This window comes from Ursus arctos, unplaced genomic scaffold (genome assembly GCF_023065955.2).
Source record: "Ursus arctos isolate Adak ecotype North America unplaced genomic scaffold, UrsArc2.0 scaffold_2, whole genome shotgun sequence".
Classification (NCBI taxonomy): Eukaryota; Metazoa; Chordata; class Mammalia; order Carnivora; family Ursidae; genus Ursus; species Ursus arctos.
In genome coordinates, this window is record NW_026622874.1 from 52,420,395 (window position 1) to 52,441,132 (window position 20,738).

The 20,738-nt window shown below is 35.7% G+C and overlaps 1 protein-coding gene across 2 annotated transcripts in view; it reads left to right on the forward strand.

Moving 5' to 3' along the window:
• Window positions 1-20,738, forward strand: part of SPATA17 (spermatogenesis associated 17) — a 202,957-nt gene that overhangs the window by 14,288 nt on the left and 167,931 nt on the right. For both annotated transcript variants that reach the window (XM_057315487.1, XM_026517325.4), the window contains exon 4: window positions 10,480-10,530. In XM_057315487.1, coding sequence (XP_057171470.1) covers window positions 10,480-10,530 — 51 coding nt within the window. The remainder of the gene's footprint in view (window positions 1-10,479; window positions 10,531-20,738) is intronic.

Here is a 20,738-nt window from a genome sequence, read left to right on the forward strand (position 1 = left end):
GAGCCCCACATCAGGCTCCTCTGCTGGGAGCCTGCTTCTTCCTCTCCCACTCCCCCTGCCTGTGTTCCCTCTCTCCCTGGCTGTCTCTCTCTCTGTCAAATAAATAAATAAAATCTTTAAAAAATAAAATAAAATATAATAAATAAAATAAAATCACAGTGATGCTTTTACAACATAGAGGCTTAACTGACTGAACCACTCAGGTGCCCCATGGGGGGATATTTCAAAACTGTGTGTAAGTGTGTGTGTGTGTGTGTGTGTGTGTATGTGTGTCTTCTTTCTCATCAATCTTTTTTACACTAGGTTTAGCATTCATTGATGGCTTTGGCCAGAATCAGTTCTTATATTTGTCAGATAGCAATTTTTTAACTCTGTCATTTCTTCTACATTTACTTGTTAGCATATTAGTATAAGAAAAAGCTTTTTTTTTCTTTTTGGTCCTTTTTTAAATTATTTACATCAGAATGAACTAATGGATTCCTGTTTTATTCCGTGGGTTATAATAAATTACTATCACTAATTGGCTTGGTGCTCAAATTGATTTGGCCAGCAGAAGCTCCTTCAAACCAACTCCTAATAGAATCAGATTACTTAAATGGAATGATCAAAAAATTAAGGTATTTTTTATGGAGTGCTGAGTGATCTTTAGCCCCATTATTCATTCATAGTTGGAGATCTGTATCAATGTATAGACGAGACAATAAAGTATATGTATGCATATGGCATGCCATGAGCATTACTAACTTAACTTCCATTGCTGTAATTTCTACTCACAAGCCACTAGTCAGAAGGTTATGAATGATTGAGACCTCTTTTTAATCAAATATACAAGAGTATAAACATTTCAGTGACTATTGTCAATATATTCAACTTGGGAATCTATATTTATTCTAATGATGTTGAGGTTGCTGAAAAAATGTTTTTAAAAATTCATATAATGATCCATTCTAGGAAATTTGTTTTGTTACTTTAGCGTCTTAACAGAGTTTGATCAAAAAGAATATCACGCAGCATGATCACTATGTTATTCTGTAGTTTTGGATCTAATTATCTTTGAGCTCTTGGGGGAAAAAAAGGTGGAGATTTTCCTCATTTAAATTGGTTCTGGATAGTTTTTAAGTCTGTTAAGCTGTAAACTATTTTAGAACAGGTCTGTTCTATTTTTTTATCTATTTTTGCCATTATATATACAGGACCTAACATAAGGATCTCAAATAACATAATTGGACCTCAATAAGTAATTATTGAATGAAATTAAAATAACTGCCATTTACTGATTGACTAGTATGACTAAAATATTGTAGTAAACATTTTATGTGTTTAATGTGTATACCAACTAAAGTCTTATACGAGTCCTGTGAATATTATCACCATTTTATAGATGAAGAATTTTAGTCTCAGATGTGGTTACTTCCCCAAGGACATACTGTTAGTGATGGCGTGGAAAAAAATTCAAACCCAATTTGATGTGATCCCAAAACCCTTATATACTGAGCTGGTAGACAGTTGAAGTTCATTTCATTATTGGAGATTTCCCTCCTTTGGGTTATACAGAGGTCCACGAAGCTTAAGTAGTGCTAACATACCTTTGTGGAGCTTCATTCAGAGGAGGTCCACTGTCCTAGCCCATGTATTTGATCTCTCAAAGTTCATCCTTTGAGAACTCTGTGGCTGGTGGGCCACATAAAGGGAATGGGAATTTTTGTTAGAGTCAGTATCCCGACATCCCTAGTGCTTTGAGTCCTGTCTCCTCCACAGGTACCACCAAGTTTATCCTAGAGTTTTAGCCACCTCCCAGAAGCAATAGGAATGCCAAATGTGGTATTTCCTTATTTTAAAAAGCTAATGCCCAGCTCTTCACCAAGCATATGGAATCTTGGCTCCTTTATTTCTCTTTCTCTGCCCATAGCTCCCCTCTTCTTGTCTCTCTCCCATTCCAGCATAATTCCTCAGAGCTCAGGTTTTAGGAAAGCAAAGCTCGGTAGGGATGGACAGTCACACATAAGCCATCTGAAGCAAGAACGCAAGAAAAGACCTGCTACTTTCCTGGGTTGGGGGGTAGGACGGGAATTAGAGATACTGTTTAAGTCTATATTATTTACCCTGTCACACACATTAGTACACACTGTCACACACATAGTCTGTAGTAACTATCTTTAAATCATCATTTCCCAAATTTATTCCGCATAATTTTTTTGGCCTAACAGCTATATGCAATAATAACAATGCCATGTAGTACATGATTAAGTTATAAAATGAGTGATAATAGGTTAGCGATTTTAAAACGTAGGGATAGAACTCCTTTACTAAAATGTTAGCAAAATTTTTAGCCTTATATGTAAAACAGGTGCAGGAGGTGCCGCTGTTTTGGAAGTTGAAGAAACTCAACTGCTTGAACTCTCTCTGTGGCCTTTGTTGTCACCTGAGCCACCATAGCATGACTTGAAAGCCAGTGATTTAATTTGCTTATCTGGGAAAGGATCACAAAGAACTGATGATATTAATTGCCTAAGGGAGAAGAAAACTGGGTCCTTAAGGAAGAATCGTAAGAAAGAGACCTCTTTGGGGTGTCTGGGTGGCTCAGTCAGTTAGGCGCCTGCCTTCAGCTCAGGTCATGATCTCTGGGTCCTGGATGGAACCCCGAGTTGGGCCCCCTGCTGAGCAGGGAGCCTGTTTCTCCTCCCCCCCCCCACTTACGCACTCTCTCCTCCTCAAATAAATAAATAAAATCTTTCAAAAAAAGGAGACTTTTTAAATTATAAACTCTTATGTAGCTTTTGAATTTTAAACAATATGAATGTATTATCTATTAAATAAATTAATTTAAAAAGGAAAGTCAGTTTAAAAGGGACTCTCCCACAAACACATGGACAGATAGTAAGTGCTTAAATGAGAGTTAATGTTATCTCCAAAGATCAAAGAAATGAGACTTGAATTGCCCCCTGGGGGATCAGTAGGTGGTAGACTCGGAAGAAGGAAGGACATTTGTTTCCATTAGGAACAGCATGAATGAGGGTTTGAAATTGGGAATGAGCATGGTGTGATGGGAGACAAGGAGGGATGTTGATCTGGATGGCTCAGAGAATTTGGGGAGTAACAGAAGGTTGGTCAGGAGTTGAATGTGACTTTTAAAAAGTAATTTCCTACATTTAAAAGAAATTTCTTGTTGAAAAACTTTATATCCATTATTTAATATTTTCCAGCAATCTGTCAAGTAGAAAGTGCACGTTATTTTCATTTTATAGATAGAAAAATGGAGTCTCAGGAGGGTTCAGTGATTTGCCTAAAGTTCTGTTTCTGATCCATATAGAGCCACATGCTCACTACTTATTAAAATCTCTGCACGTCCCTCAGTTACCCTAAACCTGTTCCTCCTTATATATTCCTTTATTCAGATCAATGGTACAGCCATTCAACCAGAAATCCAGTCATCCTAGACTCTCCACTACCTCCTTCTCCCTACCCTTTATCTCCTATCAGCCATCAAACACTTTCCATTTCCCCTCATAAAAGTCTCTTGACTTGAGTCTAAACATCATCATTTTACTCCCATGCCTACAGCCCTTGCCATAGCATATAGCATAAAGTTCACACTCTTTTACATGACATGTCAGGTTTTTCATAGCCTCCTAATGGCTTCTTCTCTAACCTCACTTCTTGCTATACCTGTATAAAATATACTTTGGACACATTAAATCATTTGCTATTGCCAAAATATGCAGTGTCCTATAGGCTTTTTGCAAATGCCCTTTGCCTTGCCTAGAATGCCCTCCCATTGGTCCAAATCCCTATTATTGTTCCAGACTTTACTTAAACATTAACCTTCCCTGATCTCCTGAAGCTGAGTGTGGAATGGTGGGAGACTGCAGGTATCAGGTGTGCCTTCCTAGCTTTGTTCATGTAGGCATTTGTCTCACTGTGATACATTTGTTTATCTACATCTCTTATTTGACCGGAGCTCCTGAATGACAGTAACTGTTCAGTTTACTGTATCTCAAATGTATCACAGCAAATGTCACATAGAAAGCCTGCAGACATTTTTGCTAACTGATTACATGATTCACAGGGATATATATGTTGGAAGACTTTTGCTATGGTCAACACAGCTGGTGATTGTATCAATATGTGTCAAAATTATTCACTACCCCCTTCTTCATAAAAGAATGATTCTTCCCCATCTCACTGATTTTGGGCTAAGCCATGTGTTGTGAGCAGATGGGACATATGCCACCCTCAAGATGAAGCTTTAAGAAGTTGTAGTCCTCTTTCCTTCTGGCATAAGAATGGCACACCTCAGTCTTGGGCTGCTCCTTCATCCTTGGGGTTAAGATGAAGAGATGTAGAGCACAGACAGCTATAGGGAACCCTAGTCTACACATAAAATGTGAGTGAGAAACTTTTTGTTTTGTAAGCTACTATGATAGCTGCATTTTTATCTCTGCAAATCTGATTAATGGTTATAATGATAACAAAAGCGTGCGTGTTCTTAAGAAACGTTCGGAATGGGGCACTCAGTGAAGCTTACAAAAAGATGTTTTGAGGTTTTTGAGTTTGTGATGATGTTAGGACACCTCCATGTGGTGATATCTTGTAAGGCGATTTTGCAGAGTCTCAGCAGAGTGTTTGGCATATAATAATTAACACTCCACAAATGCTTATTAAAGTGAACTGTTGAATGGGAGTTTAGATTAAGAGAGCTGGAGACAAAGATTTTAGAACCATCATTGCAAGATGACAGGATTTTCTACCTGATGGGGGAAAAATATATCTCAAGAGTAGAGCAGAGGGCCAAGAATTGAGGCTTGTGGAACACATTAGGTAGGATTTAGGCAAAGGAAAGGGAATTATAGATAGATAATAACTAGAAAAGTAGAGATACAATATCACAGTAACCAGGGGAGAGAACTGCTAGCAAATATGGCATTGTCAACAGTCTCAGATGTGGCAAAGGTCACACAGAAAGTGAACTGTGAAAAGACAGATGCTAGGATCTCCTTAAATAAATAGGCTTAGTAGTTTTAGACAGCCTCCCTCAAAATTCTGTTAACGAAAATATTTTATTCGGCTTTTAAATAATTTTCATACTGACACCAGCTAGCTTATCCAGTCCTGAAGGATCATGGGTTCTCCACTACAGTGCCCTAATTAACTCACAATAATAGATCATTTCCAGTTCTCTTTTGTGATTCAACTCTTGCTTCCTTGATGACTATTGTTTTTGCTTTTTCCTTTCTGCCACCATTTCTGGCCTTCCTGCTGACTTTCAGGCTGTTGTATCTGGCAACATAATCCAAATTTGTCCATCTTAGGGGTCTAGCATTGTTGATTCACAACCTTGAAAATTTTTTCCTGTTAGTGAAAATTGATGGTTATATCGTGTGTGCTCGGTGCATATGAGTTTCATACCTGCTGAACTCTTGCTCTAACTTTACTGAAACTTGATCTTCCTACTGGATTCTCAAATGGTCCTACTGTTTTGGGAGCTTTCTTTTTCTTTTTCTTTTTTTTTTTTAAGATTTATTTCTCTTAGAGATGAGAGCATGAGGTGGGGAGGGGCAGAGGGAGAGGGAGAGGGAAAGAGAAATTTCAGCAGAAGGACCTCCAAATCAGTTATAAGTTAATAAGGCAACATTTATCACCCTTTAGTGTCAAAGCAGAAAATGGAAACATATTTTTTCCCTTCAGGGTCTTGCAGTTTAGGTAAATACTAAAGGATAGATGACTTACGATTCTGACCTACTGGTATTAATTTAAAACTTTATTAATATATTTTCATATATTCATTATGAAATAAATTTAGATTTGGTTCTCCTGCTTTTAAAGATTATATTAATAATAATCTAAGAATAATATATTTGGCTTTTAATTTTGTGTGTATGTGGAAAAATAAAGGGTATTTTAAAAATCAGCTGTTGATAATGAACAGATTGGTATCATTTGCCAACAAACAAGGCAAAGCATATGCACAAAATACTCAGGATTATTTGATAATAAATCATTTTAATGATTATACTCAAAATTACAAAATGAGGACAGCACTGATGTGGAAAATGACAAAGACTCATGCTCACCGTATCTGTTATCCATATGTGCATGGCTTCTAAAGCTTCCATTGTCATCACTTTAATGCAACTATTTCTTTGTACTGCTCAATCTAACAAATAAGCCAGCTGATCTGGTTGAGTTTATATAGATGTATTACTCAAAATTATTATGAATATGTATTGCTTTAAGGGTTCTGCTTTTGAGGAGCAAAGGAAAAGAAAGAGAGATAGAAACCAAGAAACAGACTTAACTATAGAGAACAAACTGAGGGGAGGTCGGTGAGGGATGGGTGAAATAGGTGATGGGGATTAAAGAACACTCTTATTGTGGTAAGCACTGAGTAATCTGTAGAACTGTTGAATTACTATACTGTACCCCGAAACTGATAGAACACTGTATGTTAATTATACCAGAATAAAAACGAAACATTTAATTACAAAAAACCACCTTTTTAAAAAAGTGTTGTGCTTTTGAAAATGATTGACTATTTTCTCCTTGGAACTCATCTTGTTTTGATTTTCAACCTAAATACTCAACAATAAAGGAACTATTAGGTCATGTATGGTATGTTCATGTAGCAAAATACCATGTAGCCATTGTGTATAAAAATACGTGAAGAAGGAACTTAAAAATGGGAAACAAGAAATATCTGTATTAAATCAGTCTAAACCAGATAGAAGAACCTTTAAGAGAAATCAAGGGGTTGAAGGAGAGGAATTTGCATTAAGAGTTTAAGACTTAAGGGGAGTGGGGGGAACATTTCTAGTTCAGGTCTGGAACATGGCTATGGATTTAGTAATTAAATGTGTTGTCTACATGAATTTGAAAAGTCTCAAGATAATGGTAGGAGTTGTGATGAAGAGTTAGACCATTAGTTTGATGTCGGAATCTTAAGAGCATACTTGGAGCAAGTCAGGGAGAAATGAGGAGGAGGGGGGAAGGAGGGTAAGTAATCAGAGAACTGAAGTATGACTACCAAAAGGGATAGAGAGTCTTAAGTGTGGAAAGCGTGAGATTAAAAAATAAGGTTTCTTGTTCTTTTGGTTTGTTGTTGCTGTATCCTTTTTAAAGGAGTACTTCTTACTGGTATGAAATGGTTTGAAAGTATGCTTTGGAACTAGGAGAATGCCAGCTTCCTCCAGCTGATGGTACTTGGAGGAGGAGAGAAAAGATAGTTTCTCCTATAAATGCTTGCAAGAAAAACAGGAGAGATAAGGTTTGGACAGCTAGAAAAGAATGGTAAGATGTGTCAGGCAAGGGAAGTAATATGGACCTGGAGGTGAAGAAATAAAAATAGCAATTTGATCAGATTGAGCTTTAAAGGAATAGAGTGGTAAGAGATAACTGAAGGGAAAAATTGGGACTTGATTGTGGTAAGCTTTGAATATTACTTGACCTCTAACAGAGTGGTTCTCATTTATCACTAACCACCCTCCCATTGTAATTCACCTGATAGAAAGAAGAAAGAAACTCAAAATGTGAAACATGTTTCCATTGGTAATCATGGTCCAGTCCCTCTGTCCAAAAGATTCATGTGGATACTAACCACACAGAAAATTATGTTTTTAAAAGGAATACATCCTCCAAAAAAAATTTCAGAAGCCATATAAAAATTGAGGATGACGTGGCAAAGGCCATACAGCTAACAAATGGTTGATTTAGTATTCAAATGCCATTTTTCATTCCAGAAATTCTTCCTGCTCTATCTGTTGTAAATGCAGCATATCAATTCTGTTTATCCTCCTTTTTCTCTTTCTGCCCTCCTTCCCCCTTTCCTTTTTTTTGTTTATTCAACAAACATATGGGGAAACATCTATAATTGAGTATCGTATTTTCATTACAATGAAACTATCACCATTTATGCTTGATTTTCACTCCAGATTTTTAGTGTTAGTGGACTTAGTATCTTATGATAAAATGGGAAATTAATAAATAGTAAGAAAAATTTTTAATTTTAAGAATTTCATCTCTTGAGAAATTAAAATAGCTTTTCATTGTTGGATATACTATTAATATTTAGTAGCTGGGGTATTCTTAGCTTATCCAACTCCATGGAATGGAAAAAAACAAATTTTGAGGACTAAATTCTAGACAATAATATTAAGAACAAGGGTTTTGGTATGATTTATATTTTAACTACGTGTATACCAAATATTAATAAGTAGCGTCATTGCTCAGAATGGAAATAGACTTAGATGAAAGAAATTTTACAAAATTCTAAAGTGTCTAAATGAGTCTCATAGATAGCTTATGGAAATGAACAAATGATTTTTTTTAGTGTTTTTAAAATTGTGGAAAAATACACATAGCATCAAATTTGCTATTTATACCATTTTTAATTGTACTATTATTCAGTGGCATTAGGTACACTTATATTTGTATGCAACTATCACCACTACCCATCTCCAAAACTTCTCCTTCATCTCAAATGGAGACTCTACCCATTTAACAAAATCTGCCCCCTTGCTCTAGCCTCTGGTAACTGCTGTTCCACCTCCTGTCTCTGTGAATTTGACTATTTCAGGTACCTCTTGTAAGTGGGATCATGCGATATTTTTCACGTAAATATATTTTTGTTACTTTCCAAAGCAAATAAATTTAATATCAACGAGTGGTTCACATGAGAATGATACACTGGAATCAAAGTGCTGTAACATCTTTTAGCTATAAAAGTCAGAATCTGTACACCTAAAAGCTAGATCTCTCTTTTCTCTGTCTTCAGAATAAAATTTAACCTCTTATATTTTGGAATTTTACTTATTGTTAAATTACATACTTTTAGCTACAAAATGTGTAACAGCAACAATGATAATCCCCTCTATAATCATCAGCTGTGTCCCAAGCACCTTAAGTATTTTATCTCATTTTAATCTTCACCCCAATTCTACGAAGTATGTACTGTTCCATTTTGTGAGCATGGACGTCAAGACTGGCAGGGTTTAAGTAACTTGTTCAAAGCCACACAGCTGGTAAAAGCACCATCAGCACCTGAACTCAGGTGTGTGGCTTGAAAGCTCACACACACTCAGTGCTGCTAACTGAACAGGAACATAATAAAGATAAGAAACATGACCTCTTTCTGAACCCAGACATTTTAGATATGTAATTTTTAATATGTTTCTCCTGTATAAAGTCCTTTAATGGTTATATCTGCATCAATATGACTTGAAGAAATATATTAAAGTGAATCTTTTAAATTCACCTCAAATGCCAAGAATTACGCCTTGCTATGATGAAGAAAGAGAATTTAAAATGAAGTAACATCGTTGTGTTCATTTGTAAATAACATATTGCAGCCAACTGTTTCTTAATTGCTCAGACTGTTGATAAATAATCCAGCCCTGCTGCTCTCCACAGACAATTTGCTTTGGATCAGACCAGGCAATTCAAACAGTCCTAATTACAGTGAAACCCTTTTATATGAATTTCTGTTTGTTGCAGGGAAGAAAACCCCTATATAAAAGGTTAAGGCATTTATTTCTGATTTTTGCCTGAAACATAGCACCTGTTACCTAAGCTCAAGTTATATTGGTCAATGAATTCAATTGAATAAAAATGGATAAAGTAATATTTTGTGTTAAAAATGTATATTTCATTGCTTTTACTATTTACTGTACTGTCATGCATTATGTTAATTTTATGTTTTTAATTAAAGGATATAACAGATGTAGAAACTTCATTTAAAGCAATAATTGCCTTGAAGTAAGCTGTGTTGCTAAATGATTAGTGTAACAGAGATTTGTATATTAATAGACAAATGTGTCTATACTAGTAGGAAACCAAGACCTTAGGAAGTCTTCACTATATCAGGGGATTTGCTGTAACATGATATCATTGTATTTATGATTTTATGGTGTTAAAATGAATATTAAATGAAACAAAATTCCCAAGGATTACTCAGGAGGCAGCTAAGTACATAACATTTTGTACAGATGGTTGGAAGGCACAGTTTTGCTTCATCACTGCATCCATATCCTTGAACGATTTCGACTGAAGACAGCATTTCTTTGAATTTTTCATTAAACCAGACGTCTTGAAATATGAATTCCTTTTATGTTTCTGTGAGTTTTGGCTAAAAGAACCCCAGTGAATAAATCATACAATACTACGTGTCACCAGCACTTGTGAATATTTCTGCTTTGTTATTCTATTCTCAGTAGAGCACCATTGATTATCAAACTCAGCGGAGAGCATTTTATGATCATATATCTCCATTAGCTCCTAGTTTGACTACCATAGATTTTTCTGGTTAAGCCTGCATTATGTATTAGGAAGCCTATCTCTTCAATACAAAGTTCGATTTCATTTTTCTAAGCCCAGAACTCTTATTATGTATTATGTATAAAGATTCTTATCTTTTATATGTAAAAATAGGCTGCACTGTCTTTCTGTAACTGAACTATATGCCATCTTTTTTTTTTTCCTGATTCACAGTTCGCATCTTGTGCCATGAAGATGAATCTCTACAACGCAATGGCTGTCAGGGTAAATATTTCTTCACTTGTTAAACAAATGAAAAGTCAATTGTGCCCTGAATTCGCTTTTAATAAAATGAGCAAGCCAGAATAATGCAAATTTGATTGATATGCTAATGGTTAGAGAGAAAAGAGTACATAGTTAAAAAGTTAGTTATACTAAATAATCTTGGCAGTATTAAAAATTAGAGTAAAATGTGAAACATGTAATTATCAGTGCTTATGTTTTAGAATGTTAAATATCTCTGAGCCATAACTAGAGAAAGACCGTTAATATTAATGAAGCAATGTATTAGTTTCCATATGTCATATAGAATATTGTGATAAATAGATGAACATGGTTCTGAACTATAAGATGTTGGCCCAATACAAATCAATTAGAATTATTCATATGATTTAGCAGTAATAAAGTCAGTTTCCACCTTAGAAGTTTTATTTCTATCATCTCTATGTTCACTTTTATGTGTTATTTTCCTAATGGAACGTTGAGCTTAGTGATTATGAGGCTGGCTTGGTTTCTGCACAGATTTTGGGAATGGGCACAACAAAAGTATTATTTCTCTTGTCTCAGATAGTATGGTAATAGCTTAATTTTGGAGCTGTTATAAATGGAGAAATTACTTTGGTGAATTTCATTAATGTTCTTAAAACTTATGTTGCCTTATTATATTCTTTTTCATTAATCTATTAGTTCTTCTGTTAATAATAGATTTTATTTTGGGTGAAGCAGCGTAGTAAAATATTTCTGAAAGGTCCTGTCTGGAACTATGGCAGGTAAATTAACATTATTTTGATTATTTATACTGCTTTGGGAAGGGTGCTTTCCTCTATGAATATGGGTGTGTGCTGAGAGCCTACCCTAGGGACTGTCTCCACGTTCTGTTGTCTACCTTCCTTTCTTTCTCTCTTTCCTTCTCTTTTCTTTTCCTTTTCCTTTCTTCCTTCCTTCCTCCTTTTTTCTTTTTTCTTTCTTTTTTTTTTTTTAAGATTTTATTATTTGAGAGAGATAGAGCATGTGGAATGGAGAGGCAGAGGGACAGGGAGAAGCAGGCTTCCCACCAAGCAGGGAACCAGACATCCCCAAGATCATGACCTGAACCGAAGGCACCTGACTCAGCCACCCAGTTGCCCCCCCCACCCCATCCACCTTTCTGTTACCCTGTGGTTTAAGGTAAAAGCAAGAGGAAGAAGTAGATCTTCTTTTTCCTGAGCCAAAGGCACATACTGTAGCTGCAATGGGCTGTTTACCTTTGTTAATAATATAGTAGTATAGGAAATACTTTTGTTTTCTTCTTTCAATGGGAATGCTTAAATCTGGGAATTTAGGAGATTTTGATTCTCTGTGTAGCTCTGCCACTTAACTTCTGAGACTTCAACACTATTAGATTCTTTCTTTTCCCCTAACTTGGTGTCAGATGTGTCTCCAAAGTAAAAAGCAATAGATGACTGAGAACGTACTTGATGACATAAGACTTAGATGTTTCCATAGATAACCAGGGGAGATAGAGACAGAGAAGATAGAGTTAGAAAAATGCATTCTATTGTTTGCTGTTTAGCCCCCAATCTTCCTATTGAGTTTTGATCTGGCTTGAGTCATGATTCTGTTTACCTAGATTAGCTATATCTAAGAAACGCACATCAACCTAAGCCACTTGGAAGGCAGAGTTCTTGACGTATTCCCAACATTATACTAAAAGCTGCATTTCCTACTAGCATCACTCAAAGTCAACTTGTCTTTGATTAATGTTAGTGAACAATGTTGAGCTTTGCCTGAGTCCTGTGATCACGGAAAACAACAAAGTTTAAAAAAATCTCCCCACCCTTTGGGTTCTGGAAACAGCTCACTGCAAAAAAAAAAATTGCCCTTCACCGCATGAGTTAGATAAGAGGCACAGATACGTCCCGGGTTCACCTATGGCAAGGCCAGGCACAGTGTCCCCCCCCCCCCCCCCGCCCACCGCCTTCCCAAATTGCCATTCTTTACCTCACGATCGATTAGCACACTGCTTATCTCCATCCATCAGTTGGAAAAACATGTTTATTAACCGAACTGTGGTTAAAGTTCTCTCTTTCCCCCGGGCTCCTGAACTTTAGCCTCCTCCTGAGAATAGGCTGGCTTCCCGGTAAAGCATTCTCTGATCTACAATCCGAATATGCCACCGTTTCATCCCACTTCGCCACATCAGGTTCTTTCTAGCCTGTTCACATCTTCCTATTAAAAAAAACCAAACAACTCTTTTTGTCTAATTCTTGACTTACAGATCTTATGGTCAAAGCGCTCTCCCTATTGCTATAGTCCACTCCATCTATTGTTATGGTCACTCATTCCCTCTCCCTTATAATTCTTTGAAATAAAATCTCTCTTACTATGTCCAGATTTATTTTTTAGGCAACACATTCCAGGAGAGAAGAGTAGGGATGGGGACGCAGTGACCATTAAAGTGAGGCAGAGGAAGACTTGAGATGAGCACTGATGACATAGAGGAGTTTCTACGAGGCTATGTGGAGGATGTAGACACTACTGTGAGAAATTTATAATAAAAACACTTCTCTAATGAAGATGTTCAAAGACTGCCTTCAGAGCTTTGGATGAGTTGACTTGGTGATAGACTGTGTCTTTACTTCATGTTCCTCTGATAAGGCATGAGGCTTACTTGCATGGAGGCCAAAATGACTGCCTAACAAAGATTAAATTTTAGCATTGGTTGATCACAGTGACCAGGACTGAATTTATTTGTAAGGAAGTGCAGTTTTGTAAGATGGTGCTCTGAAGATTTTGCTTTCTGCAGGAGTGAGTGGCTGAAGAAACCGGTGTGTGGTCCACATACCTTCATGTTGTGCACATCTGAAGACTACAATCCTGGCTCAATACCACTAGCTGAAGTTTTACTTCTAATAGCTACATGTCTCCACCTTTTCAGTTCGTCCGTTACCAAGTAACCTTGTTCAAAATAACTATGCCTTAAATGCTTTAAATATGGGTGGCTGTGCATGTCCGGGAGGAAGAGTTTCTAATAGTCTTAGATCTACCAAAAATTTATATGGCCAATAATATTCAAACAGATACATGTGCACTCAAATCTTGAATAAGATTTTCACGTATAATAGAAAAGAAAAAACTTTTGTCTTAATTTGCCTTCTATGCTGAGCCAATTACAAATTATGTTTGACTGTTGACTCTTAGCATGACAAATTATCACCAATTGCTAAAGAGGCTACTGGAGCATTCCTGAAAATAGAGGGATTTTAAAAATATATTTTTTAGCCTATCTATTCCTATACAGATGTCATTTTCTTATAATAAAGAATAAATTATATGTATATGATTTTTTAATGTAATAGATATTCGTATCCTGATTTGCGATGTTTATTTTTTAAAGGGTCACCTTCTCTCTAAAGACTTTATGATCCCCCTACCCGTGTAGAATTGATCACTCTCTCTTTTTATGTCCTATTTTACCATCGACATACTTCTGTTATAGAACCTGTAACATTTTATTATCCTTACTAATTTACATGCCTGTATCCACTCCCCCACCCACTGTAAGTCCCTTGGGGCCCAGATCCTATCCTCTTAGTCTTTGTATCTATAGTTCCTGGCCTGGTAGGTGGTTAAATAAATTTCCCTGAGTAAATCAATGAATGTTAGTTAGCCCATTCTTTTCTAAATGAAGAGTTAAAAAAGTTGTTTGTTTTAAATACTTTTGTTCAAGTCCATTAGTGTCTTTCTTGGAAATTATTTAAGCCTTTGCTGGGGGACTTTAAGACTTTTTTTGAGAATCCGGTGAGGTTATGTATTACAGAGAGACTGGACATGGTAAGGTACTATTTGGTCAGTGCAATTCTAATGTGAAAGGAAGATCTCATGAACTTTGGGACCTTACTGAGGTATCATAACATGTACAGGTTTGTAGGAGGTTTACTGTGATATAAGCTGCTGTCAGAACCCACAGGATGCCTTTTCAAAATCCCTGTTGCTGATATGCTGCAAGGCCAGTGACAGTCAATTAATACAGCAATAAATTGCTCAATAAATTTTTATCTTAGCTCCCGGGGCCCTAATCCTCCTGTTTCTCTGTGTGACACTTTATTGCCTTTTTGGTCTTTTAATTCGACTTTACTCCAAATTAGGGTTCTGCTTTTCCTCCAGCATTTTGGATATTCCATTGTGGATCTTGTCTAAATTTGGCCTCCGACTTCTTCTTCTTTACTTCTCTCTCTTTGAATAGCTTTTAGTATCTTATACAAATGTCCTGCGCTGATTCAGTTGCTAAACTCATTTCTTTCCACATCCCATTTAGATATACAATTGTCTATCCTTTCACAGCCTGGCATAGAACTGACCCTCCATTTCTGATGCCAGGGAGCAACGAATTCAGCACTTGGGAGTCACCTCAAGCCACCAAATGCGGGCTTAGCAACTCAGCTTCCTAATAACAGTACTATAAAGATGAAGGCAAAATTACTTTATGTATAGAAAGTCCGTTAAAAAAATATCCCCAGGTAGAAAAAAAAAAAAAGTACAGTTTGTGGGATTATTTCATCCATCCAAGGGTCTATTACTTGTTCCTTTTCCCAAGTACCTTCATTCATGGTTCTCAACATTTAGTATTTTCTCTTGCTTATGACTTTTGTTTACTGGCTGACCCCATCCCAGATGAAGCCTCTTCTGTGGAGTGGTATATATCATATACTTAATTCTTCCATTTGTAGGGAGAAGGTCACCCAAGAGGCTGAATGTATATCCAGCCCTCCAGATTTTCACACTTACTACCTGAGTGTGAATATATATATATATATGTTGCTGGCAGATATCTGAGCATACCTTAGTCAAACTGATTGTCAGTGGGAGCTATATGTCTCTGAGGCCAGGCAAGAAAAAGATTGCAATACCACGTATTCCCAAATCTTGGTAAGTCAGAACCATTGGTAAATAGTAATAAGAGTTAGCAATTGCATGGCAGTTACTACCCTCCAGGTACCAGTCTTAAATATTTTTAATATTTTAACCCTTCTCTGTAATCCTCACAACCAACTCGCAGAGGTAGATCTCATAATGATTCCAATTCGAAAGATGAGGAGGAAGAATCACAGAAAGATACCTTGCCCAAGTTCACACAGCTAGTAAGTGATAGTGTTAGGAATTGAACCCTAGAGGTGTGGTACCCACATTTCTGTTACTTCTGAGCACTTGTACTCTTGCCTTTACTGCTGGTCTTCTCCTTTTCTCAGTGTCTGGGTGAGAACAACTATGTGAGGCCTGGACTGAACTCTTATGGAAACTTCATTACTTATGCTCTGCTTTTCTTGGTATACTGATCCTCTGGTCCTCACAATTCATGAGCATCTTACTGGTAGTACATTTTACTTAGGGAATTCTAAACTTAGTGACAATTAGTAGGAGACCACATTGAGTGTTACATGCTTCCCCTTGCAGGCAGAATTGGTTGACTTAGGATGGCAAACCTCTCCTGGTAAAAGAAGGCTGGGGCCTTTACCTACTGCTTCTGCTGGCATCAGGATTTGTCCTCTATCATAATCCTAGGACCACTAGCAATTTCAACTGCTAATCTCTCTATACATTAACTCTTAGAATATACTGGTCTTCAGTAAACTAAACATAATGAGGATATATAGTCTGTCACAGAGTTTGGAAATTAAGAGAAGTACTCTCTGCAAATTATACGTTCCTTATAATGTCTTTAAAAAGCCTCCATTGGGTTATCTTACACATCTTGAGCCCTCCTTTGCTTGTCTGTCCTAGGACAACTGGTACAATATCACATGAATGCAAATTTCAGGAAGTGCTAATGTGTAGTATCTTAGAGATCTCTTAAAAAATATGTTCCATCAGACTTTTTCTTCTCACTTTCAAAATCTATGAGAAATGAAAAATGGAAATAATCTAAAGCTTACAGAGTTTTTAAAAAGCTACAGATATAATTGATTATTTCAAGTAGAATTCCTTTTACCCTGAAAACTTTGTACATGTTACTGATCAATCATATATACTTATGTAATGATATTCTCTGGAACCTAGAGCATCTCGGCTCATCCTTTATTATTTCAGTTATTTTAAATGATTTGTTTTGAAATTAGTGTCCCAAAATATTTTAGGTCAGATAGAAATCTTCACTTTAAGAAAAATAAAGACTATAATAACAAGAGGATCACTAGATTAAAGATCACTTAAAACAACCAATTTGCAAAGTAACCATAACTTTATTGGCTCTTTCTTCTTGGAGGTCTGGATCTATGAATATAAATTTTAATTTACAAACATTAATCTAGCTTGAAATATCAATTAGCCATTTTCTTTTGTTTCCCATTTGTGTCTAAAATATAAAAATATGAGAAATAGTTATATGGTGGCTTTAATTAAAAAGTAGTTGAATATGTGTCAGATACATAAGGATCCATTTCAATCTCCTAAACTATTAATAATCTGGTTTTTGTGTTTGTAATAACTATGAAGTATGTACGTTTAGAATAATGACTCCATGATTAGATGGATAGAAATAAATAGGAATTTATCAGGAATGATTTAGGAAGTAATTAAGGAAATAATTTAGGAAAAAATGTTGAAGGTCTCTTATATACTAGATACTATGTTAGGCTCTAGAAATACAAATTAATTCACATAGAGAAAGATCCCCAAAATGTCAGCCCAAGGAATAAGAGGAACAGGATCGTCTAGACCACCCCAAGCTTTTGCCTGATGATGGATGGATATTTAAATTTTCCATCACCACACAAAAGAATATTTCTTCTCGCTTCCTGCTACTTCTAGTACCAGTAACATTGTGAAATGAATTTAGTGAAAGGGAGTATAAAGTCAGGTAGAGTGGGGAAACAATATTGAAGAGAAGAAACTGCATATGGAATGATTATCCAGAATCTTCTGGTAGTTAAAAATATCTAGTTAAGATATCCATTCATATATATATGTTTTTGACATGATAATTCAGTGATACCTAATATGAAATTTGGATATTACTGTTTTTTAAATGCCTTTGAAAATCTAGTAAACCTACTTTTCTGTGCTTATAGAATGTTGAGCATTCTGATAAATGAGAACATAGTTATGAGTAAGAGTTCTACATGTATGCTCTCAAATACATTTAGACCATTGGTACTAGGTAGGTTATTATTAGTAATAGAAATTTTGTTTTCCATGTCTTCATTAATTTTAGGTGAGAAGACATTTTTTTCTCTTTTGATAACAGTAATGTTACTATGAATTTTGAGGAATAAAAGTAAACCAATGGAGGGAAAATCTTTTCTATGAGCAGATGGCTTTTGGTATATCAAGGTTTTGCCATTTGTTTTAGTGCTTAAAATAAACATTATTTATTTATAAGACCACTTACATTTTGATGTTACTTAATGAGGAATATGCATCATTGATTTGACTAGCTTAAGAGGTCATTTAGAACTTGCCCGTTAACAAGCTGTAATCTGCTGAGCACACAATGACTTTGTTTAAAATTATCTATTCAGAGCTGATCAATGACAATAATTGTTTTATACCAGTCACTTCTGAAAGTTGCTAATTACTTTGAAGGACATGAATACTAGCTTTTTTTTTTTAAGTCATAACCCATTCACCTTGAAATTAAGAAGAAATGTTATGAAAAGTCATCTTGCCTCTTGAAAGAACTTTTTTTTTTTTTTTAATTAAAAGTCGATTCACTAGTCCTGGAATATCAACAGGAAATTTAGGCAAAATTGAAGATGTCATTTGTTCTTATAAGAGAAAGTATGGTAGAATCCCCACTGTATTCTATCTTATATCAATTAGGGATTGGTTAAACTGGACTCCTTATAACATAGGAAAATGGTATCTTTTAAAAGAAAGAACACACATACAAACTTTTTCTTCTTATGTAGCTCATCCATAAGATGTTTTAGTGGAAAAAGTCTGGGCTTTTGAATAAGACAGAGCTGGGTTTGTATCCTAATTTTGCCATTCGTTGTTTTACTGGTTATGCGAACTTGATCAAATAACTTAACCTCAGTTTCCTCATTTTTAACGTGGAGATCATGCCTCATGCACAAGGTGATCGTGAGAATTCAAGCAGTTAGTGTAATACCTGGCACATTCATGAGCCCGATAAATTTTTGATCCTTTGCTTCACTGGGTGCCAGCGTCTTCACCTGGTCCAACACCCAGTTTCTTTCTACTTTTACTTACTTACTTCTAACAAAGCTGTTTAAAGATTGATTGATTATCAATCAGTGTTTTTAATGTGGATGAGTTTTAATTTGTTACTTTAACCGTTAATTGCTTTAATACCCAATTCTGAATAAAAGGATTTGTCTTAGAAAGGAATTTTAGCCTGCCTTTGGGTGGGTATCTAGGGAGTTTGCATATTAGAAGATCCCCTGAGAAGGCACCAATTATAGACTCTCTAGAGGTGGTTGGTGCTGTTTCTAGTATTTGCCTGGTTTGAAGTGGGAGGGAGCCCATGCCGCTGGCTTCTTTAGCGATCCTTCCTATTGACATGGATTCAATTTTACTTTTATTCTTTCAGACTTCTTTTCTCCGAATGGGCATACACACCACTCTAGCGTGACCTAATCATAAATCAACATCTTTCCTTTTTCCTTCTCAGTACTCCAGCATGTATCTTTTCTGTTTTCTGGCACATTTAATCTTATTTTATTTAGAGTTTAATGATGTTTTCATGTGATAAATAGTTCCTACATTAACACTCTCTGATATCCTAATATTTTCTCATTCTTCCTAAGTCACTTCTATTGCTGATGATGGGTTTTCTGTCCGTACTTTTATCTGAAAGTGTTCTCTTCTTTTATTGTATGACTGTACATGCAGTAAAATATGGTGTAATATTTGAAGCCATCCCACCAGCTCTATGACCGAAAGCAATGATTTAACCTAAGTATCAGCGTCCCCTTCTATCAAATGAGACTAATAATAATCTCTACCTCAAAATGATACTGTAATGATTAAATTAGATGAGGCAGGAAAATATTCACCTATTTGCATGTATGATTTATATACATACACATATTCCAACTGATCATTCTTTTCATTAGGAAAGTGGTTTGTATCAATTCCTCATCTTTCTTTGTCAGCTCTAATACAGTTTGGTCAAATTAGAGAGAGATAGTTTCTAAAATGAGTATATAACTTTAGAAAAAATAATTTTTTTATTTAATGAATTTCTAAAATAAGATCGCTTGGAAAATATTTGGAAAGACGTATTTTATAACATTGTTACACTAGCTTGCTTTTCTACTTGGTGTTACTTTCTAGAATTATTATCTCTGATTTAATTGTTCTTACAAGCTATTTTGTATATCTTCAGTGGTTTTAGTCATTCTTATACTAGGAGATTGACTAAAACAGTTCTTTAGAATTTTCATGTTCTGTGTCTCAGATTGTAAAATATCTTTTAAATAGTCATGTTTTAAAACACAGAAAAATATAGGAGAATACAAGTAAAACATTTTTCCTGTTTATTCTTATAGATCCAGCATTCAAGTTATAATAAATTTTAGGCTCAACATATTTAGTTTAAAAAGTATTGGCTTTTGGGGGCGCCTGGGTGGCACAGTGGTTAAGCGTCTGCCTTCGGCTCAGGGCGTGGTCCCGGCGTTGTGGGATCGAGCCCCACGTCAGGCTCCTCCGCTATGAGCCTGCTTCTTCCTCTCCCACTCCCCCTGCTTGTGTTCCCTCTCTCGCTGGCTGTCTCTATCCTGTCAAATAAATAAAAAAAAAATAAAAAATCTTTAAAAAAAGTATTGGCTTTTGGCCGGCGATGGGTATTAAGGAGCACACGTATACATGGAGCACTGGGTGTTATACGCAAACATGAATCATGGAACACTACATCAAAAACTAATGATGTACTGTAAGGTGACTAACATAACATAACAAAATTAAAAAAAAAAAAAAGAATAGGCTTTTGGGATAAAAATCCAATGGACAAATGTAGAGTGTCTATATTAATCAACCTTTGCTATTAAAAAAAAATGTTTAGGGAAGGTGTGTGTTCCTAGCTTAGCTAACTGTGCAAAACATTAGAAGGACTTCATATCCAAAAAGAGAATCATTCGTAATATGTGAATAATTCAGAAATACATGTAAACTGCTGTAAAATTTTAGGGAATGAAGTTAAATCTTTATGCAAGGTTAATATTTTTTTTTCATCTTTTGCTGTTTCTTCTTCCTCTACTCCTCTAAAGCAGTCA